This window comes from Denticeps clupeoides, chromosome 10 (genome assembly GCF_900700375.1).
Source record: "Denticeps clupeoides chromosome 10, fDenClu1.1, whole genome shotgun sequence".
Classification (NCBI taxonomy): domain Eukaryota; kingdom Metazoa; phylum Chordata; class Actinopteri; order Clupeiformes; family Denticipitidae; genus Denticeps; species Denticeps clupeoides.
This window is the reverse complement of record NC_041716.1, coordinates 707918-726491: the sequence shown is the minus strand read 5'-3', so window position 1 is coordinate 726491 and position 18574 is coordinate 707918. Positions and strand designations below refer to the sequence as shown.

General features: G+C 47.0%; 2 protein-coding genes across 5 annotated transcripts; one reads left to right on the top strand and one right to left on the bottom strand.

Annotated features, from left to right (window-relative positions):
* Window positions 1-1947: 1947 nt before the first annotated feature.
* On the top strand, window positions 1948-10776 carry LOC114797974 (ORM1-like protein 2). The gene is made up of 4 exons (XM_028993316.1): window positions 1948-2041; window positions 8066-8240; window positions 8418-8569; window positions 10158-10776. The coding sequence occupies exons 2-4, from the start codon at window positions 8067-8069 to the stop codon at window positions 10291-10293; spliced, it is 462 nt and encodes a 153-aa protein (XP_028849149.1). The 5' UTR covers window positions 1948-2041; window position 8066; the 3' UTR covers window positions 10294-10776.
* A 1390-nt stretch (window positions 10777-12166) lies between these two features.
* On the bottom strand, window positions 12167-18036 carry LOC114798403 (nuclear envelope integral membrane protein 1-like). Of its 4 annotated transcripts, none has more exons than XM_028994083.1 (10): window positions 17921-18036; window positions 17697-17818; window positions 16604-16823; window positions 16417-16489; window positions 15877-15970; window positions 15696-15810; window positions 15406-15631; window positions 15157-15333; window positions 13807-13949; window positions 12167-12359 (listed from the first exon to the last, which is right to left on the bottom strand). In XM_028994083.1, the coding sequence occupies exons 1-10, from the start codon at window positions 18000-18002 to the stop codon at window positions 12256-12258; spliced, it is 1356 nt and encodes a 451-aa protein (XP_028849916.1). In that variant the 5' UTR covers window positions 18003-18036; the 3' UTR covers window positions 12167-12255. The 4 variants fall into 4 exon arrangements, with proteins under 4 accessions (XP_028849916.1, XP_028849919.1, XP_028849917.1 ...); XM_028994086.1 differs by having other exon boundaries at window positions 12244-12359; window positions 15696-15805; XM_028994084.1 differs by lacking the exon at window positions 12167-12359 and having other exon boundaries at window positions 13231-13949.
* Window positions 18037-18574: the final 538 nt, after the last annotated feature.

Below are 18574 nucleotides of genomic sequence, written 5' to 3'. Positions count from 1 at the left end.
GGAAAAGAATATTCATATTCATGTCGAATGACACGTGCTGTTTAATCTAAAACAGTCTCGTGTGAACGAAGACCAACAACTGATCATGATGAAGTTTGGGGGTTTCATTACATACAAAAACAGAGCCAAGTGTTAATTCTGTAGGAATAATGCTAACTGCATAATGAATGCATGACACAGTAAAGGAATGTGAAAACGGAAACGCCGGTTTATAAAGAGTGGGGCGGAGTGACGGTGAGCGGCGTTGAGATTTTTGAATGGCCAGCAGATTTACATGTTTTACGGCAGAGAATCCCCCCTGGCCGGCTGCAGCCTCCCTCGGCATGTGTGAGTTGAGCATGAGTCACCCGTCGGTATAAAAGCTGCACGACACCTGTGGCATCAGAAGCACAGCGACATGAACGCCGCCGCGCTCTCCCTGGCTCTCCTCGCCTCGCTCGCCGGCTGTCTGGTGGGAGCCCCGCTTGGCCCCGACATCAGCTGGGTCCAGTGCAGGAACCGCTCCATGGAGTTAAACAGCCTGGCCAAGGCACTGAAAGTCACGTTTCCTCGGCATGAGTGCAGCACCATGACCGTGGATGTCGAGGATCCTATCGAAATGATTGAAGCCCAGGACCAGTGTGACCCTTCACACTTATCCCATGGAAAGGTAATATTTCATTACATTTTTTTTTTGGTCTTTTTCACCTAAGCACATAGGTGAGTTTGTGCACAAAGTGAAACTTCTCTCTTTCAGAACCACCGCTGCCTTAAAAAGATCCGCAGCGCCCTGAGGAGCTTCTCGAGGGTCTTCGGGAAGGGCGGCCTGTTCCAGAGAGGCACAGATCCTGAGCTGCGGCGGATTGTGGACCAAGTGGACACAGTCGTAACGGATCTCCTGAGGGAACTTGGGGTAGGTCCACGGCGGTCCACTTAGATTCAAAACTGGTTTATTGTCAGTACGACAGTATACACCGTATACTGCGTTTCACACAGTGCAATCATAAAAGAAAAATCGATACGTATATATACACAGTAAACTGAACTATGCTAACTAAAACTAGAACTTAAATACTAACTCGTCCAGAGCAGACCGTAGAAGAACAAGGCGTAGAAGATTACAAATCAATCATTTTCACAGCGAATTTAGAGAAGAACTACTGTATTTTGACGATGGAATGGACTTTTTGTTGAACTCATAACATTGAACTTTTGGAATATTTACGTGGATTTTTCTTGCATGGCAGGAATCTACATCTGTGTCCAACATGAGCCATGAAGACTGGCAGGTGTGCCTGCTGCAGCCGTACAGTGTGAACCGGCTCTTCTCCTTCTCCATCATCACAGCTCGCGTGTTCAGCGCCGGCGTGGACGTCAGCTCCAGCCCGGGCCACCAGGGCCACCACGGCCACCACGGCCACCACGGCCACCACAACACACTGTGTGCCTGAGCCGGGTCACAACACCCCTCGTTCAGTATTAGAAGACAAGGTGACAAGACAAGCTACAGAATAAATGTGTTATTTATTTTACAGAAACAAATACACAACGCTTTATTTATTTAATTCATTCTATTTATATTGAGATTTATTTATTCTTGAGTGGGTGATTATTGCTGAAAAATAAACTTCTACATTTCTACCCCATGGGCTGACTTTTTCTTTACTATTCTTTCACACTTATTGTTTCACAGCTCTTAATGTCATAATGCGGTCACTGTTCTTGGGAAGTCGTGCTCACACGATGATGAATAATAATAAAAAAAACATCCATAAAGGCTGAAGAGGAAACAGGCGTTTCGCTACCGTCGCATTTGCCAAAACGCAGACAAGGGCTGTTCTTCATGCGAGAAGGAAGCAGTGTTTTCCTCAAACATTCCCAATTCCACGCACAGGCCCACTAACCGCTTCACGCTGTCCACGTTCCGGATTAATGTCGTTGAGAACAGAACTGAGGACGGCTGTGGAACATGAAGTCAGACGTTCCAACTCGGCCCGGGGGGCGTGGCGTGATGCGGCCCGGGGGGCGGGGCTTCGGCCGGGACTTCCTGCTTCGTGTCGAGGTGAGAATTTCTGCTTCGTTCTCCGGCGTAAACTTCCATATTTTCACCCCGAACGCGGCCCGGTGTCCCGCCGCGTAGCTCCTCGTCTAGCGAGCCAATCGCTCGCCATTTTATCCCGCGAACGGCGCGCAGTCGGCGGGCCGCGCCGGAGGCGAGGAAGCTTCGGTCCGAAGCCGCAGTGGAAGCGCGGCTGGCAGCTCCGTCATACTTTAAATGGACATTAAAACCGTTTCTCGGGCCGATATATATGTATATAACATTTACAGCATTTACCAGACGCCCTTATCCAGAGTGACTTACAATCAGTAGTTACAGGGACAGTCCCCCCCCTGGAGACACTCAGGGTTAAGTGTCTTGCTCAGGGACACAATGGTGGCAAGTGGGGTTTGAACCTGGGTCCTCTGGTTCGTAGGGAGTGTGTAGGGAGGTTACTACCGACCTACTGTATATGTAAATACGATATTTACGTTTTATGGGGTATGTATGCAGTGAGTCGGAGGTCAGCTGGTTGAGAAGGGACAACCAAGAGAGAAAATATCTACATAATAAAATTTTACATTTTACATTTACAGCATTTACCAGAGCGACGTACAGTCAGTAGTGACGGGGACAGTCCCCCTGGAGAGTGTCCTGCTCAGGGACACGATGGTAGTAAGTGGGGTTCGAACCCGGGACTTCTGGTTCATAGGTGGGTATGTTACCCACTAGGCTTCTATACACAAATAAAATATAAAATTAAACAATATAAAATACAATATTACACAAATGTAATATAATAGAGTAAAATAAATATGACATAATCTGATACAGGTAATTAATCTTAAAGTGTAAAACGCACAAAAACTAAAGATTAAAAAATGAAAATGTGGTTGAAGAACTGGGGGTTGAACAACGTCTCTTTCTCTACACACATCATGAAAATAAAACCAAACTAACAAGTACAACGAAATGAGGTGCAGCGATAAAGAAGTATAAAGCAGAGAAAGCTAGAATATTAAATAATATAGGAAAAAGGGAAGTAAAATTAAACCTTATTACACATGGAATTGAAACAGAATTTAATTTGGAGGTCGCAATGAAGTGTCATGTAGTGTTTAGTCTGTTAGTCCCGGTTTTAACTCTCCTGTATCTTTTGCCGGACGGCAGCGGTGACGGTAAAAATCGCTGTTTGGTCTGTTAGTCCCGGTTTTAACGTTCCCGTATCTTTTGGTGGATGGTAGTGGTGACGGAACAAACCGCTGTTTGGTCTGTTAGTACTGGTTTTAACGTTTTGTATCTTTTGCCGGATGGCAGCGGTGATGGTACAAAACGCTGTTTGGTCTGTTAGTCCCGGTTTTAATACTCCTGTATCTTTTGGCGGATGGTAGCGGTGACGGTTCAAAACGCTGTTTGGTCTGTTAGTCCCGGTTTTAACGTTCCTGTATCTTTTGCCGGACGGCAGTTGTGACGGTACAAGCCGCTGTTTGGTCTGTTAGTACTGGTTTTAACGTTTTGGTATCTTTTGCCGAATGGTAGCGGTGATGGTACAAAACGCTGTTTGGTCTGTTAGTCCCGGTTTTAATACTCCCGTATCTTTTGGCGGATGGTAGCGGTGACGGTTCAAAACGCTGTTTGGTCTGTTAGTCCCGGTTTTAACGTTCCCGTATCTTTTGCCGGGCGGTAGCGGTGATGGTACAAAACGCTGTTTGGTCTGTTAGTCCTGGTTTTAACTTTCCCGTATATTTTGCCGGATGGTAGCGGTGACAGTACAAGCCGCTGTTTGGTCTGTTAGTACTGGTTTTAACGTTTTGGTATCTTTTGCCGGATGGTAGCGGTGATGGTACAAAACGCTGTTTGGTCTGTTAGTCCCGGTTTTAACGTTCCCGTATATTTTGCCGGATGGTGGTGGTGACAGTACAAGCCGCTGTTTGGTCTGTTAGTACTGGTTTTAACGTTTTGGTATCTTTTGCCGGATGGTAGCGGTGATGGTACAAAACGCTGTTTGGTCTGTTAGTCCCGGTTTTAATACTCCCGTATCTTTTGGCGGATGATAGCGGTGATGGTACAAAACGCTGTTTGGTCTGTTAGTCCCGGTTTTAACGTTCCCGTATCTTTTGCCGGGCGGTAGCGGTGATTGTACAAAACGCTGTTTGGTCTGTTAGTACCGGTTTTAGCACTCCCGTATCTTTTGGCGGATGGTAGCGGTGACGGTTCAAATCGCTGTTTGGTCTGTTAGTTTTAAAGCTGCCGGATGGTAGCAGTGTTGGTAGAAACTGCTGTACAAACTGCATGATCAATGCATGTCTGCAAAGTCCATCAAAACAAACTAAAGCCCACATCAGAGACAGCCCGAACAGACTAAACAAGTATTCATTGTTCAAGCATTTGCAAGCGCTGTGCCTTATGAGAACGGATCAAAGCGGCACAAAGAAATTACCGACGCAATCACCTATCATATATGCAAAGATTTGATGATGGCTTCCGAACACTAATACAAACACTTGACAAAAGATACCAGCTGCCCTCTCGCACTCATTTAACACAATCCAGCAGAACGATTGAGCCGTACATGAGTTTAACGGTCCACTATATTAATGAAATGAAAAGTCAATGTTTGCAAACAGAATTCTTCCCAGAAGTTCACACTGGAGAAATTCTATCTTAAGGTTTAAAAGAAGCTTTAGCATCATGGGGACTTTGTGAAGAGCAAAAATTGTCTATTACCAGAGACAATTAATCTAATAGGGGTGGTAGTTGCCTAGTGGGGTAACACACTCGCCTATGAACCAGAAGACCCAGGTTCAAATCCCGCTTATTACCATTGTGTCCCTGAGCAGGACACTTAACCCTGAGTGTCTCCGGGGGGGCTGTCCCTGTAACTACTGACTGTAAGTTGCTCTGGATAAGGGCGTCTGATAAATGCTGTAAATGCAAATGTAATACAGTGAAGCCCATCACCGTTCATGCTTAAAAACAGAAATAGTGGACATGATGGTTTTTCTTGCAAAAAACCTTTTAGAGAGCAATCTGTTTTTTGCTTTTAATTTATGTCTGTTTTCTGTTTATTTTTATGACTCAAATTGAGGTTAGTTAATCTTTATTTTTTTCATGTTGTCTGTTTTAAAGACAATTTTACTACAATTTTGTTTATTAAACTTCATTGTGACATTTTTTGTCATGCACTGCTTGTGCACTGATTACATTTAGAATGTATGTAGCTTGTGTAAAAAAGCAAAAACAGTTGCCAAAATTGCAAATAAAATTGCAATCGCAATATTTGTTAAAAAAATCGCAATATGATTATTTTGTCCATATTGCACAGCCCTAGTACAAACCGTTGTTTGGTCTGTTAGTCCCGGGTTTAACGTTCTTGTATCTTTTGCCGGAAGGTAGCGGTGACTGTTTAAACCGCTTTTTGGTCTGTTAGTCCCGGTTTTAACGTTCTCGTATCTTTTGCCGGATGGTAGTGGTGACGGTAAAAACCGCTGTGTAGTCTGTTAGTCCTTGTTTTAACGTTCTCGTATCTTTTGCCCGACGGTAGCGTTGATTGTAAAAAACGCTGTTTGGCCAGTTAGTCCCGGTTTTAATGCTCTCGTATCTTTTGACTAAACAAGTATTCATTGTTCAAGCATTTGCAAGCGCTGTGCCTTATGAGAACGGATCAAAGCGGCACAAAGAAATTACCGACGCAATCACCTATCATATATGCAAAGATTTGATGATGGCTTCCGAACACTAATACAAACACTTGACAAAAGATACCAGCTGCCCTCTCGCACTCATTTAACACAATCCAGCAGAACGATGGAGCCGTACATGAGTTTAAGGGTCCACTATATTAATGACAACTTTGAAATGAAAAGTCAATGTTTGCAAACAGAATTCTTCCCAGAGGTTCTCACTGGAGAAATTCTATCTTAAGGTTTAAAAGAAGCTTTAGCATCATGGGGACTTTGTGAAGAGCAAAAATTGTCTATTACCAGAGACAATTAATCTAATCTGGTAGTTGCCTAGTTGGTAACACACTCGCCTATGAACCAGAAGACCCAGGTTCAAATCCCGCTTACTACCATTGTGTCCCTGAACAGGACACTTAACCCTGAGTGTCTCCGGGGGGGGGGACCTGTCCCTGTAACTACTGACTGTAAGTTGCTCTGGATAAGGGCGTCTGATAAATGCTGTAAATGCAAATGTAATACAGTGAAGCCCATCACCGTTCATGCTTAAAAACAGAAATGGTGGACATGATGGTTTTTCTTGCAAAAAAACTTTAATTTATGCTTTTAAGCTTCTAATTTATGTCTGTTTTCTATTTATTGTTATGACTCAAATAGAGGTTAGTTAATCTTTATTTTTTTCATGTTGTCTGTTTTTAAGACAATTTATTACAGTTTTGTTTATCAAGCAGTTAGTACTACTGTGTACAGTAAGTTATTAACTAGTTGAGGGTAGTTAATCTTAATTTATTTTATGTTGTCTGTTTTAAAGACAATTTTACTACAATTTTGTTTATTAAACTTCATTGTGACATTTTTTGTCATGCACTGCTTGTGCACTGATTACATTTAGAATGTATGTAGCTTGTGTAAAAAAGCAAAAACAGTTGCCAAAATTGCAAATAAAATTGCAATCGCAATATTTGTTAAAAAAATCGCAATATGATTATTTTGTCCATATTGCACAGCCCTAGTACAAACCGTTGTTTGGTCTGTTAGTCCTGGTTTTAACGTTCTTGTATCTTTTGCCGGATGGTAGCGGTGACTGTTTAAACCGCTTTTTGGTCTGTTAGTCCCGGTTTTAACGTTCTCGTATCTTTTGCCGGATGGTAGCGGTGATGGTAAAAACCGCTGTTTAGTCTGTTAGTCCCGGTTTTAACGTTCTCGTATCTTTTGCCGGATGGTAGCGGTGACGGAACAAACAGCTGTTTGGTCTGTTAGTCGCGGTGTTAACGCTCCCATATCTTTTGCCGGATGGTAGCGGTGACGGTAAAAAACGCTGTTTAGTCTGTTAGTCCCGGTTTTAACGTTCTCGTATCTTTTGCCAGATGGTAGCGGTGACGGTAAAAACCGCTGTTTAGTCTGTTAGTCCCGGTTTTAACGTTCTCGTATCTTTTGCCAGATGGTAGCGGTGACGGTAAAAACCGCTGTTTAGTCTGTTAGTCGCAGTTTTAACGTTCCCATATCTTTTGCCGGATGGTAGCGGTGACGGTAAAAAACCGCTGTTTAGTCTGTTAGTCGCAGTTTTAACGTTCCCATATCTTTTGCCAGATGGTAGTGGTGACTGTAAAAACCGCTGTTTAGTCTGTTAGTCCCGGTTTTAACGTTCTCGTATCTTTTGCCAGATGGTAGCGGTGACGGTAAAAACCGCTGTTTAGTCTGTTAGTCCCGGTTTTAACGTTCTCGTATCTTTTGCCAGATGGTAGCGGTGACGGTAAAAACCGCTGTTTAGTCTGTTAGTCGCAGTTTTAACGTTCCCATATCTTTTGCCGGATGGTAGCGGTGACGGTAAAAACCGCTGTTTAGTCTGTTAGTCGCAGTTTTAACGTTCCCATATCTTTTGCCAGATGGTAGTGGTGACTGTAAAAACCGCTGTTTAGTCTGTTAGTCCCGGTTTTAACGTTCTCGTATCTTTTGCCAGATGGTAGCGGTGATGGTAAAAAACGCTGTTTAGTCTGTTAGTCCCGGTTTTAACGTTCTCGTATCTTTTGCCGGATGGTAGCGGTGACGGTAAAAACCGCTGTTTAGTCTGTTAGTCGCAGTTTTAACGTTCCCATATCTTTTGCCGGATGGTAGCGGTGACGGTAAAAACCGCTGTTTAGTCTGTTAGTCGCAGTTTTAACGTTCCCATATCTTTTGCCAGATGGTAGTGGTGACTGTAAAAACCGCTGTTTAGTCTGTTAGTCCCGGTTTTAACGTTCTCGTATCTTTTGCCGGATGGTAGCGGTGACGGTAAAAACCGCTGTTTAGTCTGTTAGTCGCGGTTTTAACGCTCTCGTGTCTTTTGCCGGATGGCTGACATCCACTGTACCTTCTGTTTTCTCTGTAGGATGAATGTGGGCGTGGCGCACAGCGAGGTGAACCCCAACACCCGGGTAATGAGCAGCCGGGGCATCTGGCTGGCGTACCTGCTGCTGACCGCCGTCCTGCACGTCGTGCTGCTGAGCATCCCTTTCCTCAGTGTGTCCCTTGTGTGGACCCTCACCAACGTCATCCACAATCTGGTCAGTGACGTAATTACAGCCACACACTGTGACGCGTAGCTAAGAGCGCGGTGGAGATGATCGATGGTGATTCTATGAATAATACATTTCAGTGCTCATCAGTCTGATTGGCTTTAATTGTTTAAACATTTCACCAAATGTGACACTGAAGGAAGTGGCTGTCTCCCTTTGGCACAGATGATGTACCTGTTCTTACACACGGTGAAAGGAACGCCGTTCGAGACCCCAGACCAGGGCAAGGCTCGCCTGCTCACACACTGGGAACAGATGGACTATGGGATCCAGTTCACGTCTTCACGCAAGTTCCTCACCATCTCCCCCATCGTGCTGTACGTTCACGTTGCTTCTGCTCTCCGACAGCACGAGTTCAAGATTTGGTTCAGTTGGTTTATCTGCACCTTTTAATAGTCAAATATTTATATTCCTATTATACAGTACTGTGCAAAAGTCATATTTTCATACATTTAAATTTGTGCCATTTACCAGACGCCCTTATCCAGAGCGACTTACAATCAGTAGTTACAGGGACAGTCCCCCCCTGGAGACACACAGGGTTAAGTGTCCTGCTCAGGCACACGATGGTAGTAAGTGGGATTTGAACCTGGGTCTTCTGGTTCACAGTCAGTAGTTACAGGGACAGTCCCCCCCTGGAGACACTCAGGGTTAAGTGTCCTGCTCAGGGACACGATGGTAGTAAGTGGGATTTGAACCTGGGTCTGCTGGTCCACAGGCGAGTGTGTTACCCACCAGGTTACTACCACCCTACTTTCAGTACCCCACCAGCCTTACCACCAGTAGTTACAGGCACAGTACCCCCCAGGAGACACTCAGGGTTAAGTGTCCTGCTCACGGACACGAGGGTAGTAAGTGGTGGTGGTAGTAACCTAGCGGGTAACACACTCGTCTATGAACCAGAAGACCCAGGTTCAAACCCCACTTACTACCATCGTGCCCTGAGCAAGACACTTAACCCTGAGTGTCTCCAGGGGGGGACTGTCCCTGTAACTACTGATTGTATTTACAGCTCTGGATGACGGCGTCTGATAAACGGCATAAATGTAAACGTAAGCGGGGCTTGAACCTGGGACTTCGGGGCCTTCTGATAGATTGATTGAGAGTGTTACCCAGTAGGCTCGAAGCACCGCTGAGACGCGTGCTCAGTACTGTATACGGGGCTTTATTTAAACGTACTGCATGGCAGCTCTAAAGTGAAAGTGAATCTGGGGAAACGTGTGGTTTGTTGTTGTTTTGCTACGATCTAAATGAGCTCGAGAGCGACGGCTTGGCCTCACAATGGTTCCTTAGCCGGTGCTTCCCCGGCATTAGGCAGATTTCAGCAGCACGTTCCATCAACGGACCTAGAAATTCCCCAAGCAGCTCCCTGCACCAGGGCTTCGGGGGCTTCTTCAGGAAGGACATTAAGAATCAGATTAGACAAGAAGAAGGACGACGTTTTCACACGTGATGTAGCGCTAGCACCCAAATTCATTAGAATGCACTGAAATTCCCTCATTTCTGCAAAATATGCAGAAATAAAATAAAACGACAGGTTTCCTTTTAGGATGAATCACAGTGTCCCGTGTACTGAAGACAGGACAACAAAGGTGAATTTAAAATGCCTGGAAGAGTTACGTTTGCGAGCTGCTTAATACGGGTTACAGTCCAGAATTCAAATTCTACATCATACGGTGAACCGTGTCTAAATCTGTACATGATACCATGGAAACGTAAAATCTGAAGCAATATATAAAATCTAAGCAATGAGCGAATGTAATGTAATAGAACAAAACCTTTCTGTAGTTGCTGAAATTTATTCAAGATCAGTCGTCTACAATACAAGCTTGAGATCTTTGTGCAAGAAAAATCTTTTTTTTTACAATATAAGAAAAGTTCTGTCTCTGATTTCTGCCCGTTCAGGTACATCCTAGCCAGTTTCTATACCAAGTACGACGCCACCCACTTCCTGGTGAACACCGTCTCGCTGCTCAGCGTCCTGCTGCCCAAACTCCCGCAGTTCCACGGCGTTCGCATATTTGGGATCAACAAATATTGATGCGAAAGGCGCGGCCCACCAGGCCACCGGACTCCGAAGTAAAAGGTTTCCTGACGGACTGAGTGGTCCCGGTCCCCCGAGTCACGCCTCGGCCCGTCCTCTGCCACGGTCGTCCCGTCTCGTGGGAAAAGCGACCACATTTGGAAATGTATTCGGGAGGGAGTTTCCCCTCTTTGAACTGGTCCATTGTAGCTTCGGCGTGTTGAAATGATGAAACGATATTGATTACCTTTGATAAGAATTCGAACGCACCGCTTGGTTTTTACTGATTATTTATTTCTGGACGGTCTGATGGCCGCACGTTCCTTGTAAAATTTAGACGATGGTCACGTTGGGTGTTTTTAATCTCAGGTAGACAAGTGAAGTCAGGAGCATCGCCATGACGATCTGGATAAACTGAGGACCGATTCCGTTTGTAAAATCGCGGCACGTTTTTCTTCATCCTCCATATCTGTTCATTAAAAATAAAGTGAAATACAGTCATTCTGTAAGTGATATTCTGATAAACAAAAAAAAGAGAACTACAGTGTGGGTTTTTTTTTTTTTTGCCATATCAGCAGCAGCGATGACGAATGAAATTGATTTGAAAGGTTGACGATGACGCAGCAGTTTCTTTATCCATACGAACTTTATGCAAACGTTCTCCTCTGCCACTGAATCAGCGTTTGTGTTTATGGGAAATGGCCAGTCTCGTGCGGACGGTCGGCAAGAATTTTATATTCGGTAATAAAGGAAAAACCGCACCAACCTGTCAGGGTGTCTCTGGCTATCAGTCAGACCACGTTTTCTAAAAGTCCGACGGTCAGAGCTGCAACGATTCAGTCCAAAAAGGCAATAAATCCCCGACACACACACACACACACACTCCACATTCAGAACAGGTGAGAACCTTGAAAACGAGAACTAACCGGCTGACTAAGAGACGATGACCAGTTGACGTGGTGTTTTCCCACCGGACAGGAGTACAAATTCAACTTCAAACTGGGAAATCTGGCAGATTAAATGTTACTGATATTGTAAAGCACCGGTTTTCAGTAAAAATAGGATTATGTGCAATCAAGGTGTAAAATAAATGGGCAGTGCGGCCGATATCGACTACTTTTACGCTGATAAGATGCCTCATTTTTACGGAAGTGTTTCGGACGTTCAACATCTAATGTGTGTATCGCTGGGAAAAGACTGGGACAGTGGTGCCTACTGGGTAAGGAAACGTGTCCAGGAGGACCTTCCTTATTCTCCCAAGATGCAGCATGAGATGTAGGGCTGAGAGGTAGTGGCCTGCTGAACCAGAAGACCTCAAAAACCAGGTTCAAACCCCACTTTCTACCAATGATATACCCTGTACCTGGGACACTTAACCCTGAGTGTCTCCAGGGGGACCGTCCCTGTCTCTACTGACTGTAAGGCACTCCCCCTCTGGATGGTCATTGATGACGTACTGTTGGTCCATCACAAGTTGAGGATCTGCACACCGAGAACATTCCTCCTGCAGTCAAATGAGACGTTCTGACCTAAAGATGAACTTTTTTGAAATTGTCACCAGCTTCCATGAAATCTGGAGGTGTTCTGGTCTGCGGAGGGTCCAGCATATTTATTTATACGTACAGTAGCATTAGGAGGCTTTCTAAGCAGAAACCCTGTGCGTTGCACGTATGGTCATGGAGCTGGCTTTGCCGGGGAGAAGGTGGGCAGATGGAGGAACAGCCCCCACATGAAGCCCACTGGGGGAAATCCAGGCTGCACTTTACATGCAGCTTCCAGGGGGGGGGCTATCCCGATTCCCGCAACTCCCTGGCAGCGTGGGAATCCCCGGGCTCCGCCCACGCGTGGGCTGCCACCACGGCCCGGGTGTCTTCCCCCGTCCCTGGCGGAAGCGGGACGGGATGTGGGTGGGGATCCTGGTGGGAATTTGACTGCGCGGCGGCGGCACACGCAAATGGTTTGTTTACGATCGGCTGTCAGTCAGAAAAAGGAATTCCAATCCGATTTGCATCGGCGTTCCTGATTGAGGGGCCGGCGGGCGGAAGCAACCGCGTCACAGCACGTCTGAAACCGGGAACCTGGCGCTGCAACACAAAGAGGACGTTATACGTGGGATTCGTTTTGGTTTCTTTTACTGCGCCGGACGAGTTTATGTCACATACATGCGTTTTCTATTTTTTTGCTGAAGGACGGTGAACAGGAACTGTGGCATTTGGTCCCTCTGTCAGAAATCCATGCTGCCTCGGAAGATGAGGCCGTCAGTAAAAGTCCCGGTTGATAATCAGAACCGAATAAATTAAAGTTTAAAACATAAAAACAAAAATCTCCACACTGCAGAACATCGTCGCTCGCACCCCTGCTCCAGCTTTTTGTTGATTTAAGTTCTGTTCTGTGTTCCAAAGCGAACAACCAGACTTTACTTTTTATTCAGCGGTGGCCTAGCGGCCAAGGAAGCAGCCCCGTAATCAGAAGGTTGCCGGTTCGAATCCCGACCCGTCGAGGTGCCACTGAGCAAAGTCACCGTCCCCACACACTGCTCCCTGGGCGCCTGTCATGGCTGCCCACTGCTCACTCAGGGTGATGGTTAAATGCAGAGGACAAATTTCACTGTGTGCACCGTGTGCTGTGCTGCCGTGAATCACATGTGACAATCACTTCACTTTAAAGCAAATCTTTCAATAATCTGGTTCGAACAGAACAGATTTAGACAGGTCTTCAGCCACGAGAGCGAAGTCACTGTGAGACACTGCAGCACAGCACGGTGACACGGTGAAACGTGTCCTCTGTATTTAACCATCACCCTTGGTGAGCAGTGGGCACCATGACAGGCGCCCGGGACCCACAACCTTCCGATTATGGTTCCACTTCCTTAACCACTAGGCCACCGCTGTCCCTCATGTCACAAACTACTGGACTGCTACTGACAACCAGACGTCAGATGCGCCACAGGACACCTTCAGAGGAGACATCAGGAGGTTTTAATGTTGATCTGCATTTTTCCAGCAAACAGATTACAGACAATTTATCGACATTAAAGGCTTCAGATTTTCTACATAAGAGGAATGAAGACAGCTTCACATTTGGAGCCAAAGCAAGTCCTGATCTGGATTTATTCAGAAAACATCGCCCCCTGCTGTTCACCGACTCAAAAGTAAAAATGAAAAATGTGACCGTAAATATAACTGAACAAACCTCATTCTGCGAAGTGAAGCTGTACAAAGTCCTCGTTTTACAGGGTAAATTGGGAATTTTGAAAGAAATGTTTCACATTTTATTCAGTGCATGCAGTATTCTTTCAAATACCGGAAATTGAAGTAGGAAGACGTTATATAAACTTAAAATAAAATACATTCATCCACACCATTTAATTTCAGTAAAATGGCGGCAGAGTAAAAAACTGGGAACCAACTGATAAAGCGTCCCGGCAGTTTCCAGGGCAGGAACACTGGGGGCCGTCTCACAATTAACTAGACGAGTTGCCAAACTTGTGGCTCTTCATCACGCTTCTTTCACTTTCCCAGCCCTCCTCACCCTCAGTCAGTTCCCCTTCCTCCTCTTCATCTGTGGAGAAGAGCTCGTCCTCCAGGAAGGAGCTGCCAAGTCCATATTCCTGGGCATGAACTGAAACCTCGTTGGGCAGAAGATGTGGGGAGCCCTCCATGAAGTCCGCGAACCTGGGGGGGACGAGGCGGTGCACAGCGGTGAAGAAGACGGCCTCACGGTGCATCTTCTACACGGTCACACGATGTTCACAAATACAAGCGTCAAGGTCTCGTACACGGTGTGGACGCTTTGATTTTCTCCAGTGAGCAGAGAAGCGTTCCGTGTTCAGTCCGTGCTCCACCGACGCCAGGAAGCCGCCTGGTTCAGATGTCCGTGGCTTCAGGTGAGCGCGGACAGAACACGGAACGCTTCTCTACTCACCGGAGAAAACCGAAAAAGACCTGAACCCAATCCAGATGGTGAGCTGGACCAACAAGTGCTAAACACCTCTGGGAACTCCTTCAAGACTGTTGGAGAAGCATTTCAGGTGACGACCTCTTGAAGCTCATCGAGAGAATGCCAAGAGTGTGTAAAGCAGTAATCAGAGCAAAGAAACTAGGATATAAAACATGTTTTCACTTATTTCACCTTTTTTTGTTAAGTACAGAACTCCACATGTGTTCATTCATAGTTCTGATGCCTTCAGTGAGAAGGCATTATCTATTAAATGGCTAGATCGTGACCAGCGAATATAAATCAGAGACGAAAACTCTCCTGGTGAGGAGGTCAAGTTCATTCAAGAAGATGAAGCGGGTGATGTGGTGTTAGTAGCCTAGCGGGTAACACACTCGCCCATGAACCAGGAGACCCAGGTTCAAACCCCACTTACTACCATCCTGTCCCCGAGCAGGACACTTAACCCTGAGTCTCTCGAGGGGGGGACTGTCCCTGTAACTACTGATTGTAAGTCGCTCTGAATAAGGGCGTCTGGTAAACGCCGTAAATGTAATTCAACCGCATCTACAAAAATGTACACGGACAAAAACTGCCATAAAAGCCTCATACGTCAACACTTTTCTCCATAAATCAACTTGAGCCCTTAACAAAACGACCATCTGAACCCCAGACGTCCTCCGCTCCTCCATCTTGACTTGAGAGCCGCCTCAACGCCTTGTCTCTAGTGGTCAATGTGTCGTGATATGCAGAAGTTCAACAGAACCTAGAAAAGCCTGGATTTCAGGCCGTGGCCGCGTGTACCAGCAGAGAGAAGCATCTCCAGGAGATAAGAAGTGAAAAGTCTGCGCAACTTCACTGGAAAAATGTGAAGCTTTGGTTAAACGCATGATATTGCCGTGGTTTGCATCTATAAGGAGATTTGGAGACATGTGTTCAGCCCACCTCTGCGGTGACTGCAGCCTGGAGACGGCCTTCCAGGTGTTGAACTCCGGGCTGCCGCAGAACCGGCGGAGCTCGACGAGGGCGCGGTTCGTCTCCTCCTCCGCCTGTTTCTGGTACTCCTCCTCGGTCAGCAGCCGGCGCGGCTCCGGCTTCCAGCGGATTTTCCGCTTCATCTTCCTGAACGAAAGAGGTCACGTGACGGCCCCCGACTCCATATATATACACGGCCGTTTCGGAATGTAGACCTACCGCCACACGGTGAAGCCCATGGCGACGGGGTACTCCAGGTTCTTGGAGCAGAAGGCCGCCGCGATGACGGCGAGGGCCACCTGCTGCACCTGGATGCCGGCGTACATCAGGACGACGGCGAAGAGCTGCAGCGCCCAGGACAGGATGTTGATGCTGCGCTCCTCCACCAGCGGCCCGTGGCGGTAACACACCGCGAAGCTGACGAAGCCCACCACCGCCGCGTAGCCTGCAGCGCGGGACGCAGGTTATTTTAACGCCACCGGGATTCTAGCTCTCCGGAACAGGTCTACCTATCGCCAGGTGCCAGTGCTCCTTCAGGATGAGCTGCAGGTTCCGGAAGACCAGCTGGATGACGTAGAGCGAGAAGGACCAGCCTCCAACTATCACCACGTAGAAGGGGCTTTTCTGGGGGAAAACGGCGGTTTAATAACCTGGCGTGGCCCTCAAAGAAAGCTGGCCTTTCATCCTTACCTTGGGCAGAAATCTGGCCATGAGGAAGATGAGGATGAGGAGGGAGGCTATCAAACCCGTACTCATTCCTGCCGAGTAATAGAAGATCTGACTCCTGCACAAAGAAGGAGGGGCGGAGTCAAGGCGTTTTACATTTACACACCAGATCTTACACTTTTGCAATCATTTTTTTCTGGGTTTATTTTGGTCTTGTTGGTCCTCTAATTCTGTATCTGAAGTCTCTTGGTGCAGAATTACAGCCACTTTGATCCAGTCCCACAATGAGACTTCCCAAGACGCGCTGTCTCACCGTCTGTGGCTTTAAATGCTAATGAGGAGGAGAGCGGCCTAAAAAAAATTAATTTGTGCTCATTTTTACATCCAGTCACTGAGCAACTGCAACGCTTCACGTGTCTGGAAGCCACGATGGTCGGTGGAGATCATGATTTAGGGGAACTTTACACCATTTCTAGCCACCGCAGGACGTATTAATGTTAAATCGTCTCACAAAGTCACATTTTCATGACAGGGGACCTTTAAAAAAAAAAAAAAAAAAAATACCTGCTTAGTGTGTTGGCCATAAAGAAAAGCGCCACCCCCATGAGGAAGACGAGGAACATGTAGATGTCAAATTCTTGAGGAGGGAGGAGGGAAGCAAAAAAAAAAAATAAAATAAATATGATCACATTTTTTGTAGTTACAATAATCTGGCATGTGGAGATTTAGAAAGTAGAACGCAGCGCCTCACTCCGAGCAGGCTTGACCGTGTACAGCGCAGAGGGCTGTGAAGGGTCCACCCGGAAGCAGGTCTTGGGGCGGAAGAGGTTGACGTTGACGCTGGTCTCGTTGGTCTGCTCGCGTATGAAGTACTGCACGAACGTCCACACGCTGAAGTGCTCCAGGTCCTCCAGCTGCTGCTCGTCCTGGACCACGGTGACCTTCAGCTCCGCGGAGCTCCACACTCTCACCTGCCGCGCAAGAGAACGGAAACCGCGGCGTTTCTCACTTCTGGTGGTGCAGCGCCGGAAGAAAGAAAACGGGAACTTTCAGCTGGCCGGGCATCAGGTTCGGGCAAGAACGTTCTGAGAAATACGTTAACGCGCCGGATACGATATGATGCCCGGCGCCGCTTAACACATCACGGCTTTTTGAGGTAAGAACTCGTTTTTTTAAACTTGTGGAATGGAAAAAAAAAAGAAAAAAAAAAAAGAGCGCGAAATTTCATTTCCAGTCTTGAGGTTTGATTCGAATTATTTTAAATAAATGTGGGTGCGGGTGAACTGTTCACCCGGCAGAAGCATTTTGTTGGAACCGTTTCATGTGGTAGTGGCCTAGTGTGTAATATGCTCGACTATGAACCAGAAGACCCAGGTTCAAACCCCACTTTTTGTCCCTGAGCAAGACACTTAACCCTGAGTGTCTCCAGGGAGGGACTGTCCCTGTAACTACTGATTGTAAGTCACTCTGGATAAGGGCGTCTGGTAAACGCTGTTAATTTAATGTAATGTTGTTTTATTTCTGGCAACGCTGCCGCCAACCCCAGAAATCAGACTGAACCGCCCTGTAACGCAGCATCCTCTCCAGTCCGACACATTCCAAAGGACTTTTTAAAGTGGCTTTTGGGCGGCTGTAGCCTGGCGAAGAAGGTCCCACTGAGGTGCCACTGAGCAAAGCACCGTCCCCACGCACTGCTCCCCGGGCGCCTGTCATGGTCCCCACTGTCACCAAGGGTGATGGTTAAACACAGAGGACACGTTTCACCGCGTCTCCACTCTCACTTCCCTGTAAAACACTGTTATAACAGCAGAACAGGATCCACGAGAACCAGCTTTGAGATTCACCTGAATTCTCGTCCACGCCTCCTTCCAGCCGGGCGCCGCCGAGGTCACGTAGCAGAAGTGCTGAGAGCCTCGAACCTCGGACACGTCGCCGTCCTGCAGGGTGAGGACGCTGCGCGACGCGCCTGCGGCCAGAGACGTTTATTCAACACGAGCTTCTCTCCCACAGGAGACGTTTCTACACGTTTATCTCGGTTTAAACCTCCACACACGTACGCGAACCTCACCGGCCAGGCGTGTAAAAAGCAGGAGGAGGAGGAATATGAGGCGAGAAGCTCCCGCCGCGTCCACTTTCGTGCAGCCCGCCATGATGCGCCGACTTCCTCCGCGGTCTGTTCCCCGCCAATCAGATTCCGCAAAGAGCGCTGCTGCCCCCTACAGGCGAGGCGGCGACACGGCGGCGCACTTTAACCCCATGCCCACCATGACAGGCGCCCGGGGAGCGGTGTGTGGGGACAGGGACCTCCAAAACCTTCAAACCCACAACCTTCCGTACCCGCTGGGCCACTTCAAATGCCAGGGTGCCACTGAGGTCCCATTTTACAGTAGTGACAGGGACAGTCCCCTCCTGGAGACACTCAGGGTTAAGTGTCCTGCTCAGGGACACGATGGTAGTAAGTGGGGTTTGAACCTGGGTCTTCTGGTTCATAGGTGAGTGTGTTACCCGCTAGGCTACTACCACCCTTTGACGAAGGTACCGTCCCCACACGCTGCTCCTCATTTACTGGGACTTAGTGCTGTGAAAACCCTCTTATTCAAAAAATATTACAGACAAATCTAACACTTACACACGCACATGCGTATACATTGCACAAACAATACAAAAATGTATAAATACATTATAATTTTTCTTCGTCTAGCACCTAACAATCTCTGAGCAT